Genomic DNA, 17,239 nt, shown 5'->3' on the forward strand with positions numbered 1-17,239 from the left:
GCTGATTGCTTCTGGACTTGTCCTTGACAAAAAGGAAAAAGTAAAAAATATGAAAGCCGTGGAGTCTGCCCGCGGATAGATGAGATTGGGGCAGGCCATATACTTATCTGAATGAGGCAGTGATCATAGATAGGTGTATATGTGACTCAGAACAAATGGGCATAGAACACCCTGGTTGGATCGGGGTCATACAAAAAGAATTGGGACAAGTTATGTCTCCACAGAATATTGACTGGTCCTGTGTGGTGCATAATGACTGCTCTGAGCGGTGCAGGATTGTTAGTCTAGCAGTAAAAAGATTGAGGGTACAAGGGACAAAGAGCAACGGTCATGTCTGTATACAAGGCATTCACCTTTCATCCGTAGGATAATGAGAAAAGAAAGGAGTCTATTGTCTCTAAAACTGAAAATACCCTTTCAGATGCAAAGATGAAAAGCCTATTCAATCATTCGTACCCATTCGTACTCATTGCCAGTCGACAAATATAAATACCATCGAAGTCAGTACAACTTGGTTCACCCAAATGAACATCCCAAACGAGAACAAAACCATTCCTCTACAGCCAAAAGGGATTGCACCGAGCAGCCATGGGCCAGACGTTTTGCCAGTTTGTCAAACACGTGGATGCGCTACAGCATACCATCGCGCAGCTCAACAGGCAATTCCTCACCCCTTCGCCAACCTTTACTCACCAAGACCCAGAGGGACAGGAGCCCACAGATCAAGTGCTGAATGTCGTCGAGCATACAGCGGACGATCAGTACGACCCAGCAGGGAATAAATACATTCCAGCCGGACCCAATCGATCCTCTAGTCTAAATCACAATGGAAACCAAGACTATGAAGACGGAGAACGACTAGCATGCCTCTACGCGGAATACGGAGTCGAGGATTCCTGGTACCCGGCCACAAACCGTGTCCGAACTATCTCTTACCCTTTACCTGAGCTTCAGCCGCTGACTGGGCCCGAACCTACCACAGGTATGGCACCACACAGACCCTTTCCTCTGCCCACTAGTCCGCAAGCCCAGACTCCTCCGGGCGCAGTCAAAGCCGAGCAAAGCAAAGCCTCCGTGCAAGACAAACCCAAGGGCCGTAGTCACTCCGCTCCCATTATGCGTCTGCGGTCTCTATCCTGGTACGAGATCCTCGGCTATGAATCAGAGCCAATTCCCGGGCCGATAATCTGGGAAGAGTCCGCAGAGGAAGATGTATGCATTGAAGGGACCGGTCCCTTCTGGTCCGAGAAAGAGGTAGGTATTGAGGGGTACATTGACGGCCGTCGCGCGTCTCTCTTTACTTCTATTGATAGAGAAGAGAGGAGCGTAATCTGGGAGACTGAACTCAAGGTATTCCAGCAGGCACACGAGCTCGAGCGCGCGAAAAAAGAAGTCGCACGGCTGAAAGAGAGGATCAAGGACCTGCAAGGTGCAGGTAGAATATACCGAGATAAGCTGACTATGGCAACGCAGGACATTGAGGACGTAAAAGAGCAGTGGAAGAGAGACAAATCTGACCTTATAGCTGCCCGAGGATATATTAAATGGTTAGAAATGCAATGGGGAAAGGATCACGCTGAGCTTCTCATTGCTCGTGACTATATCACTGAGCTGGAGGAAACAGAAGTTCAGTGCGAATGCTGGAGGAAAAGGAAGTGGGAGCTCGAGATGCCGGGCTCGACCAAGAAGGCCAAAGTTAATGGAGGCAATGCGAGACGGAGGTCGTGTGATGATTTCTGGGCGGCTCAGGAAAGTCGCCGATCAATTTCGTTTTCTTAGCGTTATAGTTATGGAAATGTACTATGTTCATTGAAGTGCTTTCCCAGCATGGGGTTCCGTAGTCAAAGTAGGCATCCGGATTAGGGTTGAGGGATGAAAAATTCAAGTAATCTGCGAGTACTCAGGCGGAAGACCGCATTCTTATTGACAACCGATTGTTGAGCCTGAAATGATTACAATGGACTCTATAGGCTAAGCTCAGTCCTCGTCTTCATCGGGATCATACAAGTCCAGATCCAAGGTCGCCTTTGGCTTCGGTTGTACCGGTGCCATCCGACCGCCACTCGCCGTAGACCCAGCATGCGCAGCCGCCATTGCAGCCTCATTCACCCTTGTCGCCTCCTCCCCAATCGGGGGCGGTGCGACAGCATCAGCAATGCCGACACCCTCCGCTTCCCTGATCAGCCGCTCAACCTCTTGATCCGGATCGAACCCAGGCCGCCCCTCTGCCGCCGCCAGCTGTATCTGCCCCATAAGTCCCATGCGTATCCGATCTTCCATTGGGTAAGGGAGCATGTAGACCTGCCGTGTCATGTTCGCCGACTCGTCCAGCCATGACGTCGCTTCTTTTGTCACGGCAGCAACCGGTTCCGCCGGACTACCCTCCTGGTTCCCGTTCGTATTCACGTCTGTCATCTCGGTGTCCTGCCCTGCCAGCACGCGGTTCCCCTTTGCCATCCCTGCCGCAGCGTCGGCAGCTGCCTCGTGGTTATACTTGCTTATCCGACGGGCGAAGTCCAGAAGAAGTTTGTAGTCCACTTCGTTGCGCTTTCGGGAGGTTCGTGTTTGCGTCGTGTGCGGTGCGTTCATGTTGTGGTCCAACTCCTCAGAGTCATAGTCGGTGTCGCTCTCGGAGTCGCTATCGCCGCATGCCTCGCGTATGTCCTTTTCGTAGCGCACGACGAGCCGAACAATGTCCTTGACCTTGTCTTCTAAACTCTGCGCCTCCGCGCGCAGTTGTAGGATGCGCGCGTAGTTGCTCTGGTGATGTTTGAGGGTGTCGATCGTCGAAGTGAGGGAATCGTCAGCAATTAGCAGTTCCTGTGCTGCTTTCGGTGCGCCTGAGGCAGTCGGGGAGGTTGTGAGGCTTGTGACGAGTGAATTGAGTCTGCTTTCAAAGGTGGACAACGCGGTCTGGAACTCGGCGTTCATTTTCGCGATTGGCGGGTCGAGGGTGATGGAAAGTCTTCTCGAGTTATTTGCACGCATTCAATGTTGAGATATGGGCATGGGTTGCTACAAGGTATATTGGCGAAAAACGTATAAAGCCTCGATTCGTGGTAGGTGAAGACGAACAACTCCAAGCTTAAAGCGGGTCTTACAGCTATAGGCGGTCGTCACATGACCTATCCCAGAATTGCCGCCTGAGGCATAAATTCTCCGCGTTGATAAGCGTACTCTCAAGGAGGCTTTCCCCTCAACCGCAAGTCGGTTTGCAACTCTGGACTCTACCGCCTCTTGCCTGACCGTAATGCGTCTTTGACATGGTTTTGACAGATCCTTGGCGTTCTGTCTTACAACTGGCCTGGATACCCAGGGTAAAAACCCAGGTTATGGTACAATCAACCCACCGATAAGACGATCCCAAGTGGACCAGAAAGCCGAGCAATTGGAGACTTTCAGACGCCGAGATCCGAGCCGTGAAAGAATATTGTTGTCTTTTACATCTTTTGGATCCGTTCCTGCATCCTCAAGACGAACCCGCCAAACAGTACCAAACACACCTTCACCATGACACCAGGATCAACACCTCTGCCAAACGCTCCCATTGTCGAAGTAGCCCCCGGCGTGCTCCTCCAGCCCCCACTATCGCGATGCGGTCGTGGCCCCGGTTTACTCCTCATCAGGGCCGCCGCGCACGCGCAATGCCAGGCAGACAATCAAAGCCTTGACCCGGAGCCGCTGCAGAAATGGGCGGAGGAGAGCTTTGCGGTCGCTCAAATTACGCTGGATGCCGAGCCAAGTAAGGGCCGAGCTGCGCTCACTGACCTGGTCCGTAGCGCCGAGCAGGCATTGAGCAGATTGGCGGAATGCACCAAGAAGGATAAGTTTGGTGTACTAGGTTCGATTGCTTCATCGATCTGCTAGACGTTACTAATCAATGCAGTATACGGCTCTCGGACAGATTACGCGCCCGAGTTCGGCGACTTCCTCCAGGACCTCATTCCTCTGGACAAGTTCGCAGCCGCCGTGTTCTTCGACCTCTGGGAGATCCGGGATATCCCAGCTGTGGCCCACTTGGATTCATCAAGGCCGAGAACGGAATCCTCGGACTCGCTCAAAGTGTACTCGTACCCAGAAGCGCTCTCGTCAGGGTTCATTATCCCTGGTCATGCAGACTTCAACTATTCCTCTGCTGGCGTTGCTCACACGCGCACGCTGACCTTCATAAAGACCCATCTGGGTGGTCCGTACTTTGATCTCGAGAAGATCTGGGATGAGCACACGTACTACGAGTTCGAGGACAGGTCTGTAGAAAAGACCATGGCGACAATGGTGCAGGAGCCGTACGTTAATCACGTTCCAACTGTGAGTTAGAGCCTTGCACCGTTAGCATCTAAAGTACTAACGGGAACAGTTAACCGGCGGCATCGGGCGAGCCAAGCTGAGCAAGTTCTATCTCAATCACTTCATATTTAACAACCCCGACGACACGAAACTTGAGCTCATCAGCCGGACGCTAGGTGTCGACCGCGTAGTCGACGAGTTCATCTTCTGTCTTACTCATAACAAAGTCGTAGACTGGCTGTAAGATACCCATATCTCGCCCTTTAACTGCATCCGTATGTTCACAATTTTAGACTTCCCGGCATCCCGCCAACAGGCAAGCCTCTCCGCATCCCTTTCACCTCTGTGGTCAACATTCGCGGCGATCGTCTCTACCACGAACACATCGCCTGGGACCAAGCCACCGTCCTTATGCAACTAGGCCTCTTACCAGAATACCTTCCGTTTCCATACCCGCTAGCCGATGGGCGGACTCCTGGTCCTGGGAAGCGCTTCGAGTATCGGGTTCCAGCTGCGGGGGTTGAGACCGCTAACAAGCTTCAGAATGAGCATACCGTTCCGTCTAATGGGATGTTTGAGTTTGACGTAAGAGAGGTGGATTATCAATGATACTTGGCATACTGCTCACGATGGATGTTATGAATGATGGTTCGATGGGTATATGAGTCGCATTTGGCCACCTGATATGGGAGTTTTGTCTACTTGTTTCTCCAAGCCCACAGAGATATGAAGTTGCTATGAACCAGTTTGGATTTCTAGTCCTTAAAATGACGAATCCAGATTAGGAGGATCGGTCCGGCAAAGATATTTGAGCATCAGTGGCTCTGTTAATTCAGGACATAGATCTGCATATATATATTGGATATATGTAGCTAGATCTGAGGTTTGAAAGTCTATTGCGGATACTAGATCATAGTTCGAGTAAATATAGATAGTATACCTCTGACGTACGCTCATTAAGCGGAGCAGATGCAGACGCTGCAAGCACAAATCACCACTACCTCCCTGCAACTCCGTCAGAGTGCTATCTTGACGACAATTGATTTAACGCAACCAGGAAGCTCATAGACACTAGAGTCTTAGTCATTTTCCTGTCTCGTACGCTCTCCATGAGCACCGAGCCCAGGAAGGAGGCCAGATTGGTTCGCATGGCATCCACTTAATCTTAACGGCCTAGGTTCAGGAATGAGTGCCTAGACAAGCGGCTAGATATCAGGTCCTATGCGATAATAGTCCTAGCACTACATTACCACCACCACGATCGTCCATAAACGGCGAGAACGGGAGCCGTTGGTTTTACAACCTTGTGAACAATGATCAAAGGAAGTAGACATTGAAAGCACTGAGCTCACATTGTCAACACGACAACCGCCTAGAGATGCTTGTTTCAACTCAGAAACGCGTGTTGGCCAAGTATGAAAGAACAGATAGCCTGCATACGGAACTGGAGAAGAAAGTGCTAATGAGACGAAACGGAACCTGTTTGGAAAGCGAAATCGAGCTCCAGGTATCCATTATCAAAGAGAATGCGCCTGTGTTGACACTTCCAGCAGAGAACTGGCAAAATGCTAAAAGTAGCTACGAAGAAAATCGTGCTGGTATTTAACTGCTTCAGTCAGGAGCCCGAGGACGAACGCAGAATGGTAAGGCTGAGAGGGCTATTTAGTGGAGATTGGTTTCTCAATGCACAGGGCGCGAGAGTATAGGTACAAACGAGCATTTAACTGAGACAATCAACTCAACAGAGGCAAGGACGTGCATACAAGATATTTTCCACCTGGTTGGTGCAGTATAGAGCGCTTTTTCATTGTTTCTTGGACCACCGTCTATTGGAATAAGATGGGATCGAAGGACAGAAGTCTTTGACAGCAGCCCTTGCCCTCGTTTCACTATCCAGGTTTGTTAGGGCAGCCTCTGTAGACAAGGGCCCCTACATGGCTTTGTCTCTGCGTCGAAGCCAACTGCCCAGCTAAAAATCAAAATATAAACGACCCATCCCCCGACCATGAGACCGAAAGATCTAATCATCTCAAACATCCCAAACATCCCTGCAACACTACTCTGGCCGTTATCAACACAAAACAATACAGAATGTCAAACCATACGTCTTCTACTACCACCCAAGGATCGCCAACCCCGATCTCTAATGGCAACGTACTGGTCTTTAGAGATAAAATTCCTGACAATGTCCTTGACGATCCCTTCTTCTCCAGCACTTCTTTCCCCTCCCCTGGCATCGCGAGCCCGGAGCGCGAGCCAAAAGCATCCTGCGATGCCAGAACATGGAGGAGCACACCTATAGAGATACCAGACTTTTACACCACAGCTGACCAGGCCATAGTGAAGACATGCAGATCCACAGCAGAATCTTCAACTTCGCCTGGGACAAGATCATCTCCAGCTAACAAAGAACAACCGACCCCACCTCCAAGTCGCAGCTCACCAGACACTCAGTCCGGTGACCAAGAACGCACCCAGGACACACCAAAACCGAAGGGAAAAGAAGCCACAAAACCGTATCTAAGCATCGCCATCCCTGCCTGGACAGACTGTGGCCCCATGCAGCAACCGCCACCCTCGACGACGCCTCGTACCGTCCACGTCCGGCCATCCCCATCCAGATACCCGCACCTGCCTTTATCCCCGCCGCTCCGTGCAGGTCCGCCGTCCCACAGCACGCGTGAAGAGGACCTACTTCGCGAGCTGCAGATGGCGCACCGCGAGATTCGGCATCTCAGGGCTGAGTTGGTGAAGTATCAAAATAGCCTTGTGGATGCAGAGAGGGATGTCAACTCTCTTACTGAGCTTTTAAAGCGTGATCGAGAGGCTTTTACTAGATTGAGGGATCGGATTCGGGTGCTTGAATACGCGGCGACTTTTTTTTCTGATTCTGTCAGACGGTGAGGTTTGTCCATAGGTTCCTGACTGAATCAATTTCGATGCTTTGATTTTATTGTAACAGCGTAGTCATACACCCATCTCATCATGCTGGAATGTAACGTCTAGCAGGATGACCTTTCTGTTATATACGGTTAAACGGTTTTCATCTCAGACGCACGAGCTCGGTCTTCAATCGCCCTGAAACCTTCAGGGCACCACGCTTGCCATTGGCAACATACCGGACATGAAGTCTTTGGTGGATTAGGCGCCTGAGGAAGTGGTTGCACTCTTTCATTTAGCAATTAGTGTCTAGCAACATCGGTGGCAAGTCGTATTAGTTCTTTGCATAAAACCTAGTGCAACTAGGTAGATGGCCAGATGCGGGAAGATATAGGTCGGGAGAGGACAGAATACGGTGATTGTTGAATGTGGCATGGCCCTGAACGCACCGCTATGCCCAGCGAGGTCTGGATAGTTTACAACAATGACCTTTTTTTTGGATTTCCGTCTGAGTAGCGGTCAATTTGACTGGTGGATTTCAGCTCAAAGAATAGAGGAATTGCTCCCCGTCACAGCGTATGGTGAAGATAATCTAACTTGTGGTGGCATAAAGGATGAGAACAAGCTTTATTCTGGCCTTATAGACACCCTGGCACATGAAACACTTAGTGCTGCATGCCGCGAGGGCTTAGATGCCCCATTTATGCTCAGGAAATGAAGATCAAATGAAGTTGTGTAGATGGTTTCAGCTTAATTCAAAGAACTAAGACAATTAAAGCCTTCTTTCACATAAACAAAAGAACCTGCATTCATAAAGTTATGAGCGCAACTGGAGGACATAAATAGATTAAGTCTCTCCCCAGATCAGCATTCAACCTAAGAATCGTACAAGAAGAATTCATCCATCAAGACACGGCAACCAACAGGACAAACTCTTCCCACAGTCTCATCCTCCACAAGTATGAGTCAAACCGCTAACCTCCAGTGTGTGCAGTGCAGAGCCGCCCTAACCCATGCCTGTCTTTCAAGCCACCATGATCAAGAAATCGACCGCACTTTCGGAACTTCCAATATGTCCAAGGTGAATAGAACCTCCACCAATCAAACGAGCTGCGGTCTGGACCTGGCTGCACCGGTCGACTGGCCCGACGATAAGGCCGTGGAAGAATTGACCCGGAGCGCTTTCTACGCCAACGATACCGAATTCGACATGGGAGAACAGCTGAAGGGAAGTATGAACAGCCCCGTCGGGATAGATGATGCAGATGCTAGACTCTCGAAGATGCCTACCACATTGGCCAGAGCTCTTCCTACTAACCCTACCCCTCCAGATAAGGAAGCCAGCAGGCAGATCCGCACCAGTGCTTGGGTACCATACGACATCTATATCCCGCCACAGAACGTTCAAGTCAGCGGTAAGATTGCTACGAAAGGACCCTTATGCACATCTACCACTCCTGCGCCCAACATCATGCTAGGACGCGGCTCTAGCTCCCCAGTACCCTACCTCGCGAGCCAGCTCAGCCGCGCGAGAGCCCAACTGGACGCATGCAAAGAGGTGATCAAGGAGTTGCAGCGCGTTGTAAAAGCCAGTTCGGACGGCAAGGTTGTTCGCAGGCTCCTAAATACAATCGCGACGAAAGATCAAGAGGCTGAGGCTTTGCGGCGTGAGCTAAGAGCCCTTGAGGATGAATGTGAGGTGTATAAGGTGCGGTGGAGCCGGGAGTATGAACAGAGCCAAGCTTCGCGGGAGACAATTGCGCAGTATGAACGGGAGTTTGGGAGAATGGAGTACCAGGTCAAGGTGCTGAGAACACAGCTGAAGCTGGCGAAGTCCGAGAGGGACTGGTTAAGGGGGCAGACGAACAAGCAGCAGTAGACTAGGCCTCCTGCTGCTTTCTGCCTATGTATTCTATAGTTTAGGGTTTTCAGTCGTGTCGGATTTACTGGATATTTGACCTATCGGCCACAGCGCCTGAGTCAGTAGCATACTAGCTCCGGAAAATCCTGGCCTCATAATTGAGATATTGCAGTGCTGACTTTTGTACTTACTAGGCTACCTCAGTAGAAATTTCACACCTACACCAATCAAGGCTAATTGCTATTATATCTATTCATACCGAGGCAGGAATGCGGCGCTCCCGCACGTTCTACTTGCAAAGTCAACAAGACTACTTGATTGACGACGTCTCGAATGTCAATCCAAGTACAGCTCCTTTTATTTCGGCTAAGGAGCTATCTAGATGCGATCTAGCGACCACTTCCGACGGACTTCACTGTAAAACTGAGATCGACTTGCGGACTTGCCCAGGGCAGAGCAAGCAGGAAGAAACTGTCACAAAGCTCATGAACAACGCAAGTCAGAGACGAGCTTCTATGAAGGCTTTCCCGGAAAGCTTCGGTCCCTGATATCGTGGAGCGCATACGAGTACAGCTAACCCTAGAATTGGAAAATTCAAGGATTGCATGGCGGGAGTCTGGACGATCAGCAGCGTCGTATAGGAAAGTTTCTGGAGAATAAGGAATGCTTATCTGCTCCTGGATGCCTAGCATAGAAGACTAAATATAAGCTTGAGCGTTGCATGATTTATTCTTTCGGTAAATAGAGGTTGGTCCAATATTGGATCATCCTCTTTTCTTTTCAAATGGTGACGTATAGAAATCCATTTGTACACCAGCCATCTAAACATAAATATGAATATATTCATAACCTTATATGAGGAGCTAAAGGCTAGAATGGGAAAGGTAAAAAAAGAAAAAATAAAAAAAAAAAAAAAATAAGAAAAAGAGAAAGGTGCTTTTTAGCAGTCCCTTGAAGGCTATAACCTGGGTGTTAAACTGACCCATATTTTACATACGGAAATCCTCTCAACCCTACCGCCTGAGATTTCATAAATTACCACCTTTGAGAGCCATGCAGTGTCTCAAGACCAGCAAGGCCAGCAACATCCTTACGCCTGTCTGTTCTACTGTATCGTCTTCAAGTGCAGGAGCCTCTGGTTGTTTCTTCTGGCTGCACTGTCTGCGCTTCTTCAGGGGTCGTAACAGTTGTTGAACAGGTTGGCAAGGAGGCCAGACTTACCCAGAGACCGGTAGATGTCCGAATAGTGTAATATGCCGGAATGTTAAATATTCTCTAAGTCTTGCAGTGCGATGGATGGTAAGCCTCACTGCTAACCACAGACGGGACTCTCAGAGCAGAACAATCTGGACCACCGTCTTGAGATTAGATTCCTGCAAAAAAAAAGTCCCCTGCATCGGACTGTCTCGGACGATATTCTCTTTTCCCACCCTGTCGTCCGCAGCCAAGAGCATCCGTCGCTTGAATACGAGCTGACGCCGGCGCTGATTCGCCGCGGTGGGCACAGGCAGAGATTTTTACCTAATTTCTCACTCGGACCCTGAGCCCGTTGCTGCTCATCTGATGATCTGATAAGATTGGATGATGTGGGTTGTGGCCATTCCAACGCGTCAAGGCCCGCCAAGCTATTAATCAACCCTGTTCATGCAATCTGCCTTCATTCCGGTTATCCCAACCTCGTCCCATCTTTTTTTTTTTACTTTGCTATTTTTTTCCCTGTCCGATATCTACTCAGGCTTCGATCAACGCGAATTTTGCCAGGATGGCCGCGGCTTGGGAGAACAAGGGAGCGCAGGAGGCCTCTACAGCAGCGCCGGAGCCCCCGCCCGGCTACACAGAGGCCAATCATGCCACTCAACTTCCTCAGTCGGACTTTGACACCCGGGAAATGAGTCCCGGCGTCAGACGCATTGAATTGATCAACACTCAACTTGGCCGCTATGGGCGCATTGCTATGTTCTTTGGGATATGGCTCATCGCCTACGTTTATGGTCTTGATGGCGGAGTGCGGAATACGTATCAGGTACATACCTCAGCCTTCCATCCAAAGCTCGTCCTGATCAGTCAATTGCTAAACTTGAGATGATAATATATTAGCCCCGCGCAACGGCGAGCTATGCCACTCACAGCCTGCTTTCGACGGTGCAGGTGCTGCGGAACGTGATCGCGGCTGCGGCGCAGGTACGCAAACCCATCGCTAGGACCCAATACTCTTCTTCTTTGGAAGAAACTGATGTGAGAGACTGACGAGAACGGTAGCCGACCGCCGCGAAAATCGCCGACATGTTCGGTCGCGTGGAGTTGATTTTCTTCTCGGTGTTCTTCTATACTCTCGGTATGTTGCCCTAACATGCCTGCTCAGCAATGGCCGCGCTGACCTGGATTGGCCGGGTAAGGGACCGTCATCGAGACGGCTGCCGATAATGTGCAGACATTCTGCGCGGGAGCGGTGATCTATCAGGTTTGTTGTCGCCTTTGCCATCGGTCGTTCGTTTGTTAGTCGGGATTCATTCAGGAGGACTGACCTTCAGTATAGATTGGGTACACGGGGATCATGTTCCTGGTGGAGGTCCTAATTGGGGATACTACATCGACCCGATCGCGTCTTCTCTTCTCATACATACCTGCCACGCCGTTCATTGTGAGACTTTGCGCCCAGCTAGACGATTACCTTCAGTGCGGCTGGCTAACCAGATGGCCAGATCAACACCTGGATCGGTGGAAATGTGACAGATGCCGTGCTCAAAGTAACAAGCTGGCGCTGGGGAATTGGAATGTTTGCCATCATCTTCCCTGGTACGTGCGCGTTCATCCCATCTTTGATAATCAGCCTGGTCTCAGTTCATCTATTTTTCCATGTGGATGGGGATACTGATCAGCCGTGGAATGAACAGTCTGCTCGATCCCCCTCTTCCTCACCCTGCTATACGGCCACTCTAAAGCCAAGAAGATCACCACATACCCGAGCCTTATCGAAACCCACGGACTCAAGCACTTTCTGCTCGACGTCTTCTGGCGCATGGATGTGCTCGGCATAATCCTCTTGATCGCCGTGTTTGCTCTGATCCTGGTGCCCTTCACCCTTGCGGGAGGCAACGCAGAGCAGTGGAAGCAAGCCAAGATCATCGCACCGCTGGTGATCGGGGTTCTCTGTGTCCCGCTGTGGATTGTATGGGAGAGCAAATGTCGGTATCCTATGGTTCCGTTCAAGGTGAGGACTATACTTTGGTTCTACTTGGGATGGTGAATGCGCTAACAAAGGCTACAGTTGTTGAAAGATAGGGCTGTCTATGGGGCAATTGGCATTGCCATTATGCTTAATACCGGTAGGAATCCGCCTGTCAAGAAGGCCGAGATTTAGTACTAACAGAGGGAATTTAAGCATGGTCTCTTCAAGGGAACTATCTCTATACCGTTCTAATGGTCTCTTTTGATGAGAGTAACCTCAGCGCAACTCGAATCTCCTCTTTGTACAGGTACTCAGTCACCACGAGCACAGCCAGGCCAGCCTCGTCATTCTGTTTTTTATTGTTTAAGTTTTTTTTTTTTTTTTTTTTTTTTTTTTGCTACAGTGAGCTGACACTCACGTTATTAGCTTCGCCTCGGTCATAACTGGCTGCATGCTCGGCGCAATCGTCATAAAGGTCCGACGTCTGAAACCCTTCATTGTTGCCGGAACGTGTCTTTTCACGGTTGCCTTTGGAATCCTCTATCGCTTTCGGGGAGGGCCCAGCGGGGATAGTCATGCTGGGATTGTGGCCGGAGAGGTGGTCCTAGGGATTGGTGAGTCCATGACTTGCCCTAAACCTTACGTTATCCCACCAGTTGATCGACTATATACTAATGTACGTCAAGCGGGCGGAATGTTTCCCTACCCAGCTCAAGCAAGTATCCAGACCGCGACAAAGCACGAGCGTAAGGATTTAAAGACTCCAGTCGTCTGACTATACTAACGCAGTCCCAGACCTCGCAATAATAACCGCCCTCTTCCTCTCCTCGTACAACATCGGCTCCGCACTCGGCGGTTCTATATCCGGTGCGATTTGGTCGCAAACCCTCCTCCCTAACCTTACTCGCCAGCTCGGCGGGAACTCTACGCTTGCATCGCAAGTTTACGCAGACCCGTTCACGTTCGCGCTGAGCAACCCAGTTGGAACACCAGATCGCGATGCCGTTATTGCCGCGTATATGGATACCCAGCGACTGCTTTGCATAACGGGCCTTTGCTTGACGGTGCCTCTTATTGGATTCGCTCTTTGTATCCGCAACCCGCGGTTGAACGAGAAGCAGAGCTTGGAGGATGCCGAGAAGGATTAGAATCGGTGTATTAAGATACGGTGTGCAGGGAACCCGTCAGAACCTTGCTTGAAAGGGAAGCCGACATGGAGGGCTTTTGAAAACCAACTATGGCAGTTAGGCCCTCAGCGCGTTTCACACACTATGATATCTATATGCTTAGAATAAGCCCATCATCCATGCCAATCTCCCATGAAAGCAGTGCTGGCCACTTTCATTCTTCACGTGTGAAGCTATTGTTATTTCTCGGTACTGAGTTGGCTGGGCGGGTTTAGCCGCTAATGGTCACCTGATATGTCAGCCATGATGGTGAACGTTCTAGGGGATCTGATATGAAAACGTCAGGTGATCTTCATCATGTACACCAGGTGTACGCGATGACCATCTGTGGCTGGTATACGCCACGTGATATAAGCTGCCTAATCTCCAACCCTGATCTGCACCCTCATTATACCGTAGGTATCCTACAGAGAGAGGTTGAAGAAGCGATCTATCGCCAACGAGATAGATAATCAATCGTCATATGGCGTCCGATTCTTGTAGGCTACGTTCGTGTAGTTGATACAGTTTCCTTCTGCCCTTTCCCTCTGAGGATCCACAACAGGATCCATACAGGAAATTTCTCTCGCCGGCTGCCTTTCGCAAATTGGGCCGTCGGCGGTGCTTTGAAGAGGAAGAGAATGATCACGGCACTAAAGCCTCCGATTGGAAAGTTAACGTAGAAATGAGTGAAAAAAAATCAGAGACGTGCGAAATGAATCTTCATCATGGAAGGACTCATCGCCAACACCACAAAACCTTGTCTGAGTACACCTCCCAAAAGGACCCTACGATATTTGCCAATCCGTACTTAGCCCCCAAAAAACCAGTAAATGCCAGGTGCTGCTTCGATGGGGCCGAAAAAGCAATGATTGTGTAAGCGCCATGCCACCCCTCCCATACCCACCAAGCTATGCTGGTGATGAGACTGGTACTGTTCTTGCCACGCCATTAACCAAAGAGCTGATCTCGAAGGTGGTGATCACGCTCACGAGGATGCTTCTGAGAGGGAAGTCTTCGTAGCTCTTGCCCCATGTGGAGTGAACGAAGCAAAAGTGAGGAAGAAGGAACTTGCATGCCATCTTCCCTATCTCACCAGTTAGCAGGGGTCCTGCTTTTCGCGGATGTTGCTAGGGTAGGTGCTTACCTGATCTAGTGACCTGACTTGTCTCTGATGCAAAGAATGGCAGTTTCGACGATGGCTATGTCTAAGAATACCATAATTACAAGAAGAACGGGGCCCATGCAGATAAAGAGTAGCAGAATCAGCGAAGAATAAATCCACTGTCACCGCTTCTTTCTCCTTTCACAGTACAGTGGACTTCATGCTAGTCAGATGGCGGTGCGGGGAGTTGGTACACTAAGGCGATTGACTGAACTAGATGTTCTTGCGAATCAGATATTCCGCCACACTGAACACTGACTATGGCACGTTTCAATCATGACGCCAGATGGAACTCCGCAATCCCAGAGAGAATTGGGCTTTGCCAGCTTGGTTTAGTTTTTCCTAGTTCTTCTTGCAACGCGGTGCGGTTCTATGGCATTTCTGCCGATCAAGTTTGTGAACCTGGCCAGCCTGTTTTGGTTATGCCGACCCTTTCTACCTATGCCGCTTTGGTGGCATCTGCGCTCAACAGTGCTGATTGGGTCCATGATGATGACAAAATAAGCGACAGACACATATTTTAGGCATCTAATACACTGGACAGAGATAATACCAGCCGTCCAAGTTATTGATCTCCTCAGTTTGTCATTCTCGCGCTGATAAAGGCCAACCCGTCTGGTTTCTTCGCTCGTTTGGCCATATGTCATTCCGCTGTGGATGTTTCCGACAATTTTGGAAGATATGGTCGGACAGGTCATCATTTATCTGGACGAGAAACGCATGATGATCACGAGCAAACCTGCCCAGGCAACTCGCAGATAATATATGACAGTTCTCTGATGGTTTCAAAATGTGGTGAGGCCCTTTACTATCCGACCTGACCACTATAGGCAAAATAAAATGTGACCTATAATTCCTTTATGCACAAGTAATAGGCAGCCAGGAAGTTTCTTTACAGCGGACTGACATGTTCTCTGGGTTGTGCAAAACGAAATGCAGAGGTAGTGGTACTCTGCGCTGTGGTTGGAAGAGTATTTTCATGAGCCCTCGGAGTATAGGGACGTACATCCAAGGATTAATAGTTAGAATTGGAATAAAGTCTCATGCTAGAAGCAATTGCCAATCCTTCTGCAACGTGTGCGACAGCCAGAAGGAGGGGTTACCACTGTCTCGCGCATCCCAGAGTTCTTCAACGAGTTGAAGGGCCATTAGATTTGCGGGAAGGCGATTCAATGAGAAAATAGCTCGCAGTCTGCCACGCACCTTATCGCGCAGGAAGTGATTAGACTCGGTCAATTCGGACCCGGCTGAGAGAAGAGGGAGGGATTGGAAATTTAGATAGTACGAGGACTCAGGAATTTGTAACAGATGGCGGACTGTCTCTTCGGCGTACTGTAGGATCAAAGACTCTTGCGCTTCAGTCACATTCGGATCCGTGGGAAATCCTCTCTGTGCATTTGCACGAGACCGATGAAGGAAGACCAGCCCATGGTTACGGAACGCTTCATAAAGGTGGCCCAATTTGGGATTTGGGGGCCTCGTCGTCCAGGCACTAAACTGGGCCTCCAGTATGGCTTCTTGCATGAGGTTGCGGTTCTGTGGCATTTCATGTACCTGTCGGCAATATCGTCCGATATTCGCGATGATTAGAAGTAGCTGGCTACATGTTCCGTACATTGGATGGTGCCAGTCCCCCATCCTGTGCACCCCGATGGATATGTTGAATAAGTCGAGACCCTGTAGTTCGCACGGTTCTACCAAGAATGAAGTGCACATGTCCCAATAAAGGTAAATTCCCAAGCAGAGTCGAATAGCAAGGTCATTAGTCGTCGACACCGACGTGTCTCGGAGCATACTGTTGATCAAGGCGCGGGCACCAAATAAATGTTCTTTGCCATAATCCTTCGGGTCAGAATCAGCAGCTTGCGCCAGAGCCAACAGCATAATAGTCAGAAAATGTGTGTAAGGAGCGCGTTGGATTTGATTCATCTCTCTTCGAAGGCAAGCTATGGCTTTGCAACGTTCCTCAAGAGCCAGAGTGGGGGTCTTGGCCGGGAAGTACTGCTCATGGCTAGCACTGACTGACTGGATAGCATGAAGAAGTGCAGGTGAATGGGCAATGTGTTCCAAAACAGGAAAAGAGAATGGGTTGTTTTCAGGATCTATAACCAACGCTTGGCTAACTTTCTCCAGCCAATACTGTAGTAGTCTTCGATTGACATGCGTTTTAGACTGCAGTGAGAGCCACGGTGTTTCAACTTGCCACTGCGTTAGCCGCGGGGCTGACGAACAGACAAGACCTTGACGCTGGCATCGCTTGCACGTCGGATAGGCCTCATCGCATTTGACCCGCTTTGTCTTGCATTCTCGACAACCCAATTTGCTCTTGTTTCGCGGTCGACCCGGTGAAGTCTCTGGCGTCTGCTGCGCGCCCCGATCGGAAGACGAGCTGACCACCACTTGCTTAAAAAGTACGCGGGAAAAGGACATGCCTGGTCAGATAGACTGTTGGCTTTTGGGTTGCTTTTTGCGTTCAAGATTGGCATTGGAGAAGAAGGAACGCCCAGATTCTTATGGATCACGGGATTGCCGCATCACAAATAGATTACTAATTATCCGCAAAATAACGTTAAGGCAATAAACTCGCTTCACGGCGGTAGACCTTTTACAAAGAGTACTGTTGTGAATGCTCAGAGGGGAAAGGGCAGAAGGAAGCTGTATCAACTACACGGACGTAGCCTACTAAGGATCGGATGCCATATGACGATTGA

General features: G+C 49.8%; 7 protein-coding genes across 7 annotated transcripts; 5 read left to right on the top strand and 2 right to left on the bottom strand.

The window, feature by feature from the left end:
- Positions 1-375: 375 nt before the first annotated feature.
- On the top strand, positions 376-1,779 carry BDW70DRAFT_170979 (uncharacterized protein; the record flags this gene model as incomplete). Its single annotated transcript, XM_073743080.1, has 1 exon — positions 376-1,779. The coding sequence occupies exon 1, from the start codon at positions 589-591 to the stop codon at positions 1,777-1,779; it is 1,191 nt and encodes a 396-aa protein (XP_073592680.1). The 5' UTR covers positions 376-588.
- Positions 1,780-1,799: 20 nt separating this feature from the next.
- Positions 1,800-3,040, bottom strand: BDW70DRAFT_142773 (uncharacterized protein). The gene has a single exon (XM_073737991.1). It carries the CDS (start codon positions 2,986-2,988, stop codon positions 1,978-1,980), a length of 1,011 nt encoding a protein of 336 aa, XP_073592681.1. The 5' UTR covers positions 2,989-3,040; the 3' UTR covers positions 1,800-1,977.
- Positions 3,041-3,220: 180 nt separating this feature from the next.
- BDW70DRAFT_105574 (uncharacterized protein) lies at positions 3,221-5,169 on the top strand. Its single transcript, XM_073734397.1, has 4 exons — positions 3,221-3,841; positions 3,887-4,308; positions 4,358-4,527; positions 4,581-5,169. Exons 1-4 carry the CDS (start codon positions 3,511-3,513, stop codon positions 4,894-4,896), a joined length of 1,239 nt encoding a protein of 412 aa, XP_073592682.1. The 5' UTR covers positions 3,221-3,510; the 3' UTR covers positions 4,897-5,169.
- A 1,209-nt stretch (positions 5,170-6,378) lies between these two features.
- On the top strand, positions 6,379-7,191 carry BDW70DRAFT_163170 (uncharacterized protein; the record flags this gene model as incomplete). Its single annotated transcript, XM_073741252.1, has 1 exon — positions 6,379-7,191. The coding sequence occupies one exon, from the start codon at positions 6,379-6,381 to the stop codon at positions 7,189-7,191; it is 813 nt and encodes a 270-aa protein (XP_073592683.1).
- Positions 7,192-8,239: 1,048 nt separating this feature from the next.
- On the top strand, positions 8,240-9,046 carry BDW70DRAFT_163171 (uncharacterized protein; the record flags this gene model as incomplete). The annotated part of the gene is made up of 1 exon (XM_073741253.1): positions 8,240-9,046. The coding sequence occupies one exon, from the start codon at positions 8,240-8,242 to the stop codon at positions 9,044-9,046; it is 807 nt and encodes a 268-aa protein (XP_073592684.1).
- A 1,637-nt stretch (positions 9,047-10,683) lies between these two features.
- On the top strand, positions 10,684-13,743 carry sit1 (putative siderochrome-iron transporter Sit1). The gene is made up of 12 exons (XM_073737992.1): positions 10,684-11,051; positions 11,126-11,209; positions 11,288-11,363; positions 11,425-11,489; positions 11,565-11,669; positions 11,731-11,824; positions 11,923-12,239; positions 12,297-12,354; positions 12,411-12,504; positions 12,624-12,811; positions 12,884-12,943; positions 12,993-13,743. Exons 1-12 carry the CDS (start codon positions 10,791-10,793, stop codon positions 13,343-13,345), a joined length of 1,755 nt encoding a protein of 584 aa, XP_073592685.1. The 5' UTR covers positions 10,684-10,790; the 3' UTR covers positions 13,346-13,743.
- Positions 13,744-15,460: 1,717 nt separating this feature from the next.
- On the bottom strand, positions 15,461-17,064 carry BDW70DRAFT_170989 (uncharacterized protein). The gene has a single exon (XM_073743081.1). It carries the CDS (start codon positions 16,956-16,958, stop codon positions 15,570-15,572), a length of 1,389 nt encoding a protein of 462 aa, XP_073592686.1. The 5' UTR covers positions 16,959-17,064; the 3' UTR covers positions 15,461-15,569.
- Between the last annotated feature and the right edge of the window lie 175 nt (positions 17,065-17,239).

The sequence above is a fragment of the Aspergillus foveolatus genome, assembly GCF_047715535.1.
Source record: "Aspergillus foveolatus strain CBS 279.81 unplaced genomic scaffold BDW70scaffold_63, whole genome shotgun sequence".
Classification (NCBI taxonomy): Eukaryota; Fungi; Ascomycota; class Eurotiomycetes; order Eurotiales; family Aspergillaceae; genus Aspergillus; species Aspergillus foveolatus.

Bases quoted from the DNA above. Each gene is read 5' to 3' on its own strand.
- BDW70DRAFT_105574 (XM_073734397.1), top strand. From the start codon at position 3,511: ATGACACCAGGATCAACACCTCTGCCAAACGCTCCCATTGTCGAAGTA. The intron at 3,842-3,886 runs GTTCGATTGCTT...TAATCAATGCAG, and splicing joins GGATAAGTTTGGTGTACTAG to TATACGGCTCTCGGACAGAT. The intron at 4,309-4,357 runs GTGAGTTAGAGC...TAACGGGAACAG, and splicing joins ACGTTAATCACGTTCCAACT to TTAACCGGCGGCATCGGGCG.
- BDW70DRAFT_142773 (XM_073737991.1), bottom strand. From the start codon at position 2,988: ATGCGTGCAAATAACTCGAGAAGACTTTCCATCACCCTCGACCCGCCA.
- sit1 (XM_073737992.1), top strand. From the start codon at position 10,791: ATGGCCGCGGCTTGGGAGAACAAGGGAGCGCAGGAGGCCTCTACAGCA. The intron at 11,210-11,287 runs GTACGCAAACCC...CGAGAACGGTAG, and splicing joins TGATCGCGGCTGCGGCGCAG to CCGACCGCCGCGAAAATCGC. The intron at 12,812-12,883 runs GTGAGTCCATGA...ATGTACGTCAAG, and splicing joins AGAGGTGGTCCTAGGGATTG to CGGGCGGAATGTTTCCCTAC.
- BDW70DRAFT_170989 (XM_073743081.1), bottom strand. From the start codon at position 16,958: ATGTCCTTTTCCCGCGTACTTTTTAAGCAAGTGGTGGTCAGCTCGTCT.